Source organism: Dysidea avara, chromosome 12, assembly GCF_963678975.1.
Source record: "Dysidea avara chromosome 12, odDysAvar1.4, whole genome shotgun sequence".
NCBI lineage: Eukaryota > Metazoa > Porifera > Demospongiae > Dictyoceratida > Dysideidae > Dysidea > Dysidea avara.
The window spans coordinates 9,642,900-9,654,633 of NC_089283.1; the positions used below are offsets into that span (position 1 = coordinate 9,642,900).

Below are 11,734 nucleotides of genomic sequence, written 5' to 3' on the forward strand. Positions count from 1 at the left end.
AATGTTACATGGTGAGGCCATGAAAATAACTTTTTGGTAGGGAACATGCAAACTTTTTATTACATACCTCTATAAAATGGTCGATGACTCGATGGTAGTTGCTCCTATCACCTTGCAGTGACTTCCATAGGACTTGTCGTGAATTTTTGTATCAGGCAATATATGATTTACGTGAGTAATCCCACAATCAAAAGTAAGCATGTGGCAAGAATTATGAAACACGGAGACTTGACTTGTCGATGTTCATCACTTCATAATAAGTAAGCCACTGTAGTCACAGTGCTCCTCCAAGTAGCCCAGTGGATACACTTTTTAAATCTATGTGTGTTTGTAGGCTGTAAGAATTAAGTTATCTCACCTAGTGTCACCATGCGAGTCCATATTGTGTAAACATGCATTTTCGAAAAGCAGATTTAAGGGTTAACCTTGAAAAGAAATATTTAGGCTATACCTAGTAGTAATACCCCCACCTTTGATGTTGGCCATGAAAAACAAATTTATAAGGTGTCTGTATAAGGAATAAGGCGTCTGCTCTAGTACATTGCCTGCCTTATGATCTCAGGGTGGTTGACGATCCACAAAAGTTGGATTTCTTACCAAGAGTGTACCTTAACCCTTGACTTCTACATACAGCAAAAACTTAAATGAAAATTTCAACAATTTGTTTCGATAAAAGCAACTATTAAACTTTCGTGCTGTAAAGTTTCCCACCCAAAGCTTCTTTTTCCTAGGAGCTTCGGTGATTATATCAGACCATGTATGGAATTATTGGTAAACACTACTTGTCACCCTTAATCACTCACAAACCTTAATGCACTAGTTTGTAATGTACCGGACAGTAAACCAGCCACGTCTCAGGATATTAAACTAAAATTTTAACACAAGATAGATAAGCACCCAATACCTCATTTAAGCTATTAAACAGAAAATAAACCAAAAAGGTAGGTTTCCAAGATCACGTTACAATTATTGAATGTAAAAGTGCTACCTGAAATGATGTTTGTACTGTCCTATGCCAAAAATCCCTTGTTTAAAGGATGAAGATCGTACAATACAGGATACATTAGAGTGACACCTCCTTGACAGTAGGTAGTATAGGCACGCTGTCTACTTCTAATAACGATACAGTCGAGTCCTTTGTGGAGACTTAAACCCATATGCATGCCATACAATGGTGATGGGATAAGGTAGAGGTTTAACCAGTTTGTATACAATGCATTTATTGCTCTTTCTACTCCACAACCCACATTTTTAAAAAAGCTGGTAGCCAATACTACTGGATTTATTTTTTTGTGCGATTTTTTTCTTGAAATATAACAAGTAAATAAACAAGAAACAGCAATTGAAGTACATGTGATGGAAGCATGCACCTGACCCTCACACATTGCAAGGTCAAGTGCTGCGATAGTAACTGGACTGGCAGGGTTACAGTAAAGAAAAACTGGTGGAGCATCTAATCCAGGACACTACACTACTGGTCTTTCTAAGCAGCAGGCAGAAATGCTAACCTCTTGTAAGCAATACTAGCCGCACCTCCCATTCCCCCAAAAAGTAGGGAATACCAATGGGGTGAAGGAGCCCATTTCAACATCACTCACTATAATATAGCTAAGATCAGACCGACTTTCTTCTTTCGTGTGTGGGTGGGGAATAAGTGATCTAGTACACTTCCCATAGAATTTCTGTGTAACGTTTCACCAGCTCTATGGTGGGTGCTGATTGGCCACTTATTCCGCACTCACACACTAAGAAAAAATTCTGTCTGGTCTATGCAAGACTACCATAGCCACGCCAACTGGTGCATTTTATTTAGAGAAAGTAGTCTGGTACCACACTAGCCTTTCAAAACAATATAATCTCAACGTGTGTATCTACTTATCCTACTTACCTTTAGTCCGTTTGAGCAGTTTTCTCTGTGTGCTGACCACTCCTTGGGGGTAGACTTGAGTTCTGGACAGAGCCTGGTACCACTACATCACGTGCGTACTGAATGAACGCTAAAATTTTAATTATTTGCCATGTCAGGAACAGAGGAAATTAACGCCTCGACGTGTTAACAAACCAGGTCAGCAGTGTTTATAAAGTCTTAAACTTTGAGCATTGAAACTTATGCAATTGGAATTTGCGAATTCCAATTGCCTAATGTCCTAGTGACCAAACGGTAAAGTAAATAGGCGCTTCGCGCGCGCAGCGCGCGAAGCGCCTATTTACTTTACCATTTGTAATATTAGACTTATAATTGGCCCCAAAATACACGCATCTTTCATCCTTTCTTTCTCTTTAGCTTCTTTGTATTTGGAAAAAGGTGGGTTCAAAAGATCTGTTGGTGTATGGACCAGGTGTATGTTGTTTGATATTATTAACCATTTGGAATATTTGACTCACTTTAGAGTTGTCTCCCATGTCATAATGTACCATTACTATTCGTGAGTAATGTACCATTACTCTTCAACATTTTGGGTGTGCAAGGTTCCTTTGAATTTGGTACACTTGTTCAGCACTTGTGTTCCCCAGTCATTTAGCATTAGTGAAGGCAATGATAAAGCAGTGGTTTTGATATTAAAGTGATACCTTGTTAATGATATCAAATAAGATTTCAAATATAAATAATAAATAGCTACAAAAGACTGCTGATGCTACAGCTACATAACTAGCTAGTAAAGGGGAATACTATAACTAAGGCGGGTACAGGGGATTGTCATCTTCACTGTCCTAGTCTGATATTTGGTACATTTTAGTTAGGAGACTGGATACGCAATGAACTATTCCAAGAAAACATCCAGTTCTTAGAATTATCAACTACATCCTGTTGTCCAGTAGTGCCAGTTTTGCAACAACATAATAATAAGTATGCTCACTGTCTACAATATAGCAGCAACATGCATTAGGACCATATATATCCCATCCCATGGTTATTTAGAGCATGCAATATTATATGCACTACTTGTGCGCATGTTCTTTTCTAGATTGCACTTTTGCTAACTTCCTTTACACTTTTACATGTAAGGAAGCAAAATCAGCAAGAAAGCCAGCAAGTGTTAACAGTAAAGTAGCTGTGTAACTAAGTCTATATATACATTGCACATAATTATATTGCAACTCTTAGTGCTGGATATTTGCACCTAGTGCATAACTCCATGCAAGAATTAATAATTTTGACCCCACTCTAATGTCAGTACTCCATTACTTGACACCGTGCAGCTGTATGAGTCATAAGCACTCCATGTGTAAATGAGTACTTTTGATAGTTAGGAAGGTTGTAGTTGAGCAGTAATCATGGAACACAAACTCAAGATGCCGCAGCATTTCATAATTCTAATATAGATGGTGTGGTTAATTAATAACCAGAGCATTAAACTTGTGTACTTATTGGTATTCCAAGAAATGACACAATTAATTGTTGTGGTAAGCAAGGTCATTGTCATATCAAGACACACGGTAGTGTGTCGTGCGGCTCAAGAAGCCGGCGCGCAACCCCGTGAGTATATTGACAGGAAGAAAGAAAACGCAATTTTCGCACCTCCGTAGCTCTGTGCTGCCTTGATAAAACAAGACAAATTTTGCTGTGTACATTCCCTCCAACTTCAGTACTCCACATTCCAAATTTGAGCGAAATCGCTTCAGGCATTCCTGAGATATGCGACTTCAAAAATTGGCTTAGTTTCTTCGTTTTTTTTTCTTCTTATTTTTCTTCCTCTTTTCGCACACTTACAAAAACTGCTATAAAACGCGAACGCGTTATCCGATTGCCTTGAAATTTGGCACACAGAAGGGGGGTATAAAGGTGCATCTCTGTACCAACCTTGGCTGGAATACCATAAACAGGCAAAGAGTTATGAGCAATTATGCACGAAAAATAACACCAATATGTTGTCACGCCTACAAGGTAAACCGCGTATGGGAAGAAGCTGAAAATCGGTGGGTGAATAGGTTAACTATTGAACCTCAAACCTTTTGTGGTTTGAAAGAAATCGAGCTAAAAACCAGGAAGATACAGCGAAAAAATCAACAGTGTGTAACAATTACGCAATCGAGATTAGCTAATTTTTATTATTATTATTATGCTTGCCACGCCTACCAGATAAACCACTTGGGGTAATGCTTTGAAAATCGCTGTACAGATGGAGTTATCATCTTAGAAAGGCTCTTCAATGGTGTAGAAAAATCAGACTTAAAGCCACGGAGTTATAACACGAAATCCAACTTGGTGTAGCAAGTGCGAGATCGAGATACTCTAATAGAGCAGTCATCCTAATAGAGCAGTCACCCTGAACAGAATTCAAGAGATCAGTTAGAAATAAGTAACCTGTATAGAGATCAGCTACAAACAAATCACCCTGTAGAGAGTTCAGCTACAAACAATTCACCTTGTTCAGACATCAGTTAGAAGAAGTTTTCTTGTAGAGAGTTCAGTTACAAACAAATCACCCTGTTGAAAGATCAGCTAGAAGATGTCACCTTATAGATAGCTCAGTTACAAAGAAACCACCATGTAGAGAATTCAGCTACAAACTAGTGACCCTGTAGATACATCAGCTAGAAGAAGTTACCTTGTAGAGAGTTCAGCTACAAAGAAACCATTCTGTAAAGAGCTCAGCTGCAAACAAATCACCTATACAGAATTCAGCTACAAACAAATCACCCTGTAGAGAGATCAGCTAGAAGAAGTTACGTTGTAGATGGTTCAGCTACAAACAATTCACCCTGTACAGAGCTCAGTTAAAAGAGGTTTCCTTGTAGAGAGTTCAGCTACAGACAAATCACCCTGTAGAGAGATCAGTTAGAAGAAGTTACCTTGTAGATCGTTCAGCTACAAACAATTCACCCTGTAAAGAGATCAGCTAGAAGAAGTTACCTTGTAGAGAGTTCAGCTACAAAGAAACCATCATGTAGAGAATTCAGCCACAAACAAATCATGTATAGAGAGTTCAGCTACAAACAAATCTCCCTGTAGAGAGATCAGCTAGAAGAAGTTTCCTTGTAGAGAGTTCTGCTACAAACAAATCACCCTGTAGAAAGATCAGCTAGAAGAAATCACCTTGTAGAGAGTTTAGCTTCAAAGAAGCAATCATGTGAGAGTTCAGGTACAAACAAATTGTCCAGTAGAGAGATCAGCTAGAAGAAGTTACCTTGTAGAGAGTTCAGCTACAAAGAAGCCATCATGTAGATAGTTCAGGTACAAACAAATCACCCTGTAGAAAGATCAGCTATAGAAGAAATCACCTTGTAGAGAGTTCAGCTACAAAGAAACTATCATGTAGAGAGTTCAATTACAAACAAATCGCCCTGTAGAAAGATCAGCTATAGAAGAAATCACCTTGTAGAGAGTTCAGTTACAAAGAAACCATCATGTAGAGAGTTCAGCTACAAACAAATCGGCCTGTAGAGAGATCAGCTAGAAGAAATTACCTTGTAGAGAGTTCAGCTACAAAGAAACCATCATGTAGAGAGTTCAGCTGCAAACAAATCACCTGTAGAGAGTTAAGCTACAAACAAATCTCCCTGTAGAGAGATCAGCTAGAAGAAGTCACCTTGCAGGGAGTTCAGTTACAAAGAAATAAACCATGTAGAGAGTTCAGCTGCAAACAAATCACCTGTAGAGAGTTCAGCTAGAAACAAGTCACCCTGTAGAGAGATCAGCTAGAAACAAGTCACCTTGTAGAGAGTTCAGCTAGAAGAAGTCACATTGTAGAGCATCAAAGAAACTACCATGTAGAGTTCAGCTGCAAACAAATCACCCTGTAGAGAACTCAGCTACAAACAAATCGCCCTGTAGAAAGATTAGCTAGAAGAAGTTACCTTATAGGGAATTCAGCTACAAACAAATCACCCTGTAGAGAGTTCAGCTACAAACAAATCACCCTGTAGAGAGTTCAGTTACAAAGAAACCACCATGTAGAGAGTTCAGCTGCAAAAAAAATCAATCACTCTGTTGAGAGTTCAGCTAGAAGAAGTCACCTTGTAGAGAGTTAAGCTGCAAATAAATCACCCTGTAGAGAATTCAGCTACAAACAAATCACCCTGTAGAAAGATCAGCTAGAAGAAGTTACCTTGTAGAGAGTTCAACTACAAAGAAACCACCATGTAGAGAGTTCAGCTGCAAACAAATCACCTGTAGAGAGTTCAGCTAGAAACAAGTCACACTGTAGAGAGATCAGCTAAAAACAAGTCACCCTGTAGAGAGTTCAGCTAGAAGAAGTCACATTGTAGAGAGTTCAGCTACAAAGAAACTACCACGTAGAGAGTTCAGCTGCAAACAAATCATCCTGTAGAGAGTTCAGCTAGAAGAAGTCACCTTTTAGAGAGTTCAGCTACAAAGCAACCACCATGTAAAGAGTTCAGCTGCAAAAAACTCAATCACCTTGTAGAAAGATCGGCTAGAAGAAGTTACATTATAGAGAGTTCAGCTACAAAGAAACCACCATGTAGAGAGTTCAGATGCAAACAAATCACCTATAGAGAGTTCAGCTAGAAACAAGTCACCCTGTAGAGAGTTCAGCTAGAAGAAGTCACATTGTAGAGAGTTCAGCTACAATGAAACTCCCATGTAGAGAGTTCAGCTGCAAACAAATCACCCTGTAGAGAACTCAGCTACAAACAAATATGCAGTGTAAAAAGATCAGCTAGAAGAAGTTACCTTGTAGAGAGTTCAGCTACAACGAAACCACCATGTAGAGAGTTCAGCTACAAACAAATCACCTGTAGAGAGTTCAGCTAGAAACAAGTCACCCTGTAGAGAGATCAGCTAGAAACAAATCACCCTGTAGAGAGTTCAGCTAGAAGAAGTCACGTTCTAGAGAGTTCAGCTACAAAGAAACCAGAATTTAGAGAGTTCAGCTGCAAACAAATCACCCAGTACAAATTTCAGCTATGAACAGATCACCCTGTTGAGAGTTCAGTTAGAAACAAGGAATCCTGTAGAGAGATCACCTAGAAGTATCGCCTTGTAGAGAGTTCAGCTACAAACAAATCACCTGTAGAGAGTTCAGCTACAAACAAATCACCCTGTAGAGAGATCAGCTAGAAGAAGTCACCTTGTAGAGAGTTCAGCTATAAAGAAACCACCATGTAGAGAATTCAGCTGCAAACAAACACCCTGTAGAGAACTCAGCTACAAACAAATCGCCCTGTAGAAAGATCAGTTAGAAGAAGTTACCTTGTAGGGATTTCAGTTACAAACAAATCACCCTGTAGAGAGTTCAGCTACTAAGAAACCATTCTGTAAAGAGCTCAGCTGCAAACAAATCACTTGTACAGAATTCAGCTACAAACAAATCACCCTGTAGAGAGATCAGCTAGAAGAAATTACCTTGTAGATAGTTCAGCTACAAACAAATCACCCTGTAGAAAGATCAGTTAGAAGAAGTTACCTTGGAGAAAGTTCAGCTACAAAGAAACCATTTTGTAAAGAGCTCAGCTGCAAACAAATCACCTGTACAGAATTCAACTACGAAAAAATCACCCTGTAGAGAGATCAGCTATAAGAAGTTACCTTGTAGATAGTTCAGCTACAAACAAATCTCCCTGTAGAGAGATCAGCTAGAAGAAATTACCTTGTAGAGAGTTCAGCTACAAAGAAACCACCATGTAGAGAGTTCAGCTGCAAAGAAATCACCCTGTATAAAATTCTGCCACAAACAAATTGCCCTGTAGAAAGATCAGTTAGAAGAAGTTACCTTTTAGAGAGTTCAGCTACAAAGAAACCATTCTGTAAAGAGCTCAGCTGCAAACAAATCATCTGTACAGAATTCAGCTACAAACACATCACCCTGTAGAGAGATCAGCTAGAAGAAGTTACCTTGTAGATCGTTCAGCTACAAACAATTCACCCTGTAGAGAGAGCAATTAGAAGAAGTCACCTTGTAGAGTGTTCAGTTACAAAGAAACCACCATGGAGATTTCTGTAATCAATATAATATTATGTGACCGGATTTGCGAAAAGGGGTCTTCCACACACATCCAATTCCGTAACCGTTGGAGACCATAACTCAGTGTTCAAGTAACATATTAACCTGAAAATTTCACCACGTATTCAGCTATAGTGGTGCTCACCACTGTCCAAAAGTCAAGGCAATAGCTCTTTCCAATCTGAAGTTATCAATTGTCAAAGTTGGCAAATTGGATGTGTGTGGAAGACCCCTTTTCGCAAATCCGGTCACATATGTATTATACAGTATATATAATTTGTACATTTACTGATAAAATATTTAAAGTACATCTACTTCATCTTTTCTTCTTCCTGTAGTAAAGAAAAAAACATAGGTTAAAAAAGTCCCAAAGCTGGCCATAGGCCGGCTTTGGGGTATACAAATACAAAAAGAAATGAAATCTAATCCAAAACAGCCAAGCTGTAAAAAAAGTGTGCGGCCCTCAGAAAGGCTATGGTGAAAAAAGATGTGAAATCCAAGGTGGCGGCCAAGAAATGGCTGTGATGGTAAGTTAATGGTAAAAATTTTAATAATGACAATTTAGGTAAATTTTGTGAAGCGGCACAAAAATTCACCTGAATTGTCGTTATTAAAATTTTTACCATTAACCTACCATCACAGCCATTTCTTGGCCGCCACCTTGGATTTCACATCTTTTTTCACCATAGCCTTTCTGAGGGCCGCACACTTTTTTTACAGCTTGGCTGTTTTGGATTAGATGTTTATTAACAACATCACATAGTCAACTATTATAAAACAGTTGAGGCAGTTGCACAAACAATATGCATGCTATTGTACTGAATGATTTGTCACTTCCCTTTGTTTGTGGCTAGGGTATTTTCTTTGGTAATTCCTTGGTTTATGATTTTACACTGTGACAACCTTGTATATGATGTGAACACACAGCATATAGCTGCATGAAACATCCAGTACTTATTTGTCTTGCGCTTATACAATGCAACATCAAGTCTATAACACTATAGCTAACAAGTAAGTGTATGGTAACGTGCATGTGGTAGTTCATGAAATTACACAGTCCTTTGATCTTTTTCTCTTTTGTACTCTTCTTCTTTCTTGCTCTTCTCTTTGTCATTGAATTTCAGCAGTTGATCTTCTCCTCTCTTCTTCTAACTTCCTCTAAAGTTCTTGTTGCCTCTTTTGTACCTCTTCTTGTCTCTGATGCTTTTCTTCGAGCTGTTTTTACTGTTCATCAAGTATCCCTTTGTTGCTCCTGTCACTGTATCTCTTTTGTCCTCTTTAGCATCTTTGTATTTGCAAAAGGCAAGTTGAAATGTTTTTTTTTTGTTGGTGTACGTACCTGGTATATGTTGTTTGATATTATACCATTTGAAATTTTTGACTCGTTTTAGTAGCATGATGAATATCATCTTTTGATTCCACCGTAATATACCTTTGCTGGACCTTATTCAGTAGCCTTCAAACTTTCTGGAGGTGAATTTGGTACACTCACAGCTAATTCAGCATCAATCCTTTAGCATTAACAAAGCTGTAGTCATAGTCCCAAAAGTCTGCACAGTTGATGCTATTATAATTGTGATACACAATGAACTATTCCAAGAAACATCCAACTCTTAGAATTACTAACCACATCCTATTGTACCAACTGATCATGAATCTTTAATTTATTAATTTTTTGTATATACTTATTGAGTTAGTATAATTGATCATGAGCAGAAATTAATCATGTAAGAACTCAAAGTCATAATTATATTTGCATGTGCACTGATGGTGTGGTTACAAAGTTGTGTACTTATATTGGTACTTCCAAGAAATGACACGACTGTTGTGGTAAGCAAGAAGGTCATTATCACATGTTTATTAACCACGTGCACACTACATAGTCAAGACAAGAGACAGTTATGTACATGGATAGTGCGCATACCTATATCACATATAAATTATTATCTTCACACAATACACATATGTATATCAGTACTGTGCATACAATTCATAGTGAAGATGTAATCAGTATCAAATCTCAAAGACACTTACAATGCAGGAATATAGAACACCATTTTTAGTGTGACACTGCGTCAGTGTGATCTGGTAATCTGTCAGAGCAGCATTCATGCTGCTTGTAACATGATACCTAAGGTTAATATAAGCCTCCTATATGATACATGGAATTTGGGCTGCAAAAGTGATGAAATAAATAATATACCTTGCCTGCTGTATAGCTATATGCACAGTATGCAGTTGTTAATAATTTGGAAACCACTGCATAGCTATAGTGATAGGTTTTAAGACTACATTATGTAATTTTGTTTTTAGCTAACAGCTCAAGTAATTGCAAATTACTCATTACAAAATATTAGCTGTATCATACTGAATGATTTGTCACTTCCTTTTGTTTGTGGTTAGTGTATTTTCTTTGGTAATTCCTTGGTTTATGATTTCACACTGTAACAGACCGCACAACACATATGTAGTTAAGATGAAGTCACTTCTTATACTTTTATATAGTTATAGCTGCATGAAACATCTAGTACTCATTTGTCTTGTATTTATACAATGCGACAATGGTCACTATTAAGTGTATACAGAGTGTATAAACACTGGCTAAGGGGTAAGGTACCGTGCATGTGGTAGCTATAGTTTATGAAATTACACATTTGTTTGATGATCTTTTTCTCTTTCGTCTTCTCCTTCTTTCTTCCTCTTCTCTTTGCCGTTGAAGTTCAGCAGTTCTTCTAATCTCTCCTTCTAACTTCCTCTGAAGCTCTTCTTCTTGCCTCTTTTGTTCCTCTTCTCGTCTCTGACGCTCTTCTTCAAGCTGCTTTTGCTGTTGCTCAAGTTGCTTTTTCTGTTCTTCAAGTAGCCTTTGTTGCTCTTGCTGCTGTATCTCTTTTGTCCTTTCTTTCTCTTTAGCATCTTTGTATTTGGAAAAGGCGAGTTGGAAAGATCTGTTGGTGTATGGACCTGGTGTATGTTGTTTAATATTATTAACCATTTGGAATATTTGACTCATTTTAGTAGCATGGTAGTTGTCTCCCATGTCATCTTTTGATTCCACCACAACATACCTTTGCTGGACTTTATCCAGTAAGGTCTTCAAACTTTCTGGACATCTTTCATCTGTTAGTTGTTTTGGAACTTTACTAGTTTGTTCAGCATCAGTGTTTCCTAGTCCTTTAGCATTGGTAAAGACAACAAAGCAGTGATCCCAAAGGTCTGATGTTTGATACATTTCAGTTAGGACATCAGATATGGCAGTAGTAAATCGCTCACTTGCCTTTATGGCAAATACAACAGCATTTATTCCACCAGTGCAGACATCTAATGCTTGACTGATTTGCTCTAAGTGGTTCTCCAAAGGACCCAGATCATCAGAAAAGCCAACAGTGTCTATTACAGTCAAATCAACTCCCTGGATTGTCCTAGTTTCTTTTGTTACCTCTGCAGTCACTGCAATCATACCTGGACCAGATTGAAACATCTCTGCATTGAGCATAAAGTTCCCCAGTGTGCTTTTGCCATTTCCTGTACTTCCAATTATTAAAATATTGAGTTTCTCAGTTTCCATTGTTCTTTACTACATTCTGATAACTTGGCACTTCTCTGTGTGATTTTTATATGTCCAGTTCTTATTTTAGGGAATTTTTTTTAATAGATGCATGACATAATACTATTAGCTAATAGTCTAATAATAGTACACATAACTTAAGGTCAGCTGATTATTCTTTATAACTGTGCCAGACCAGTATGTCAGGTTCTGGAACAAGTATGGTAATCTTAGATAACTTCTATGTGTTTAGACTAGGCATAATACTTGCATGCATTGCTGA

At 38.0% G+C, this 11,734-nt stretch overlaps 1 protein-coding gene across 1 annotated transcript; it reads right to left on the minus strand.

The window, feature by feature from the left end:
• Positions 1–10,545: 10,545 nt before the first annotated feature.
• Positions 10,546–11,472, minus strand: LOC136239817 (GTPase IMAP family member 7-like). Its single transcript, XM_066030567.1, has one exon. It carries the CDS (start codon positions 11,470–11,472, stop codon positions 10,546–10,548), a length of 927 nt encoding a protein of 308 aa, XP_065886639.1.
• Between the last annotated feature and the right edge of the window lie 262 nt (positions 11,473–11,734).

Coding starts and splice junctions, on each gene's coding strand:
- LOC136239817 (XM_066030567.1), bottom strand. CDS start 11,472: ATGGAAACTGAGAAACTCAATATTTTAATAATTGGAAGTACAGGAAAT.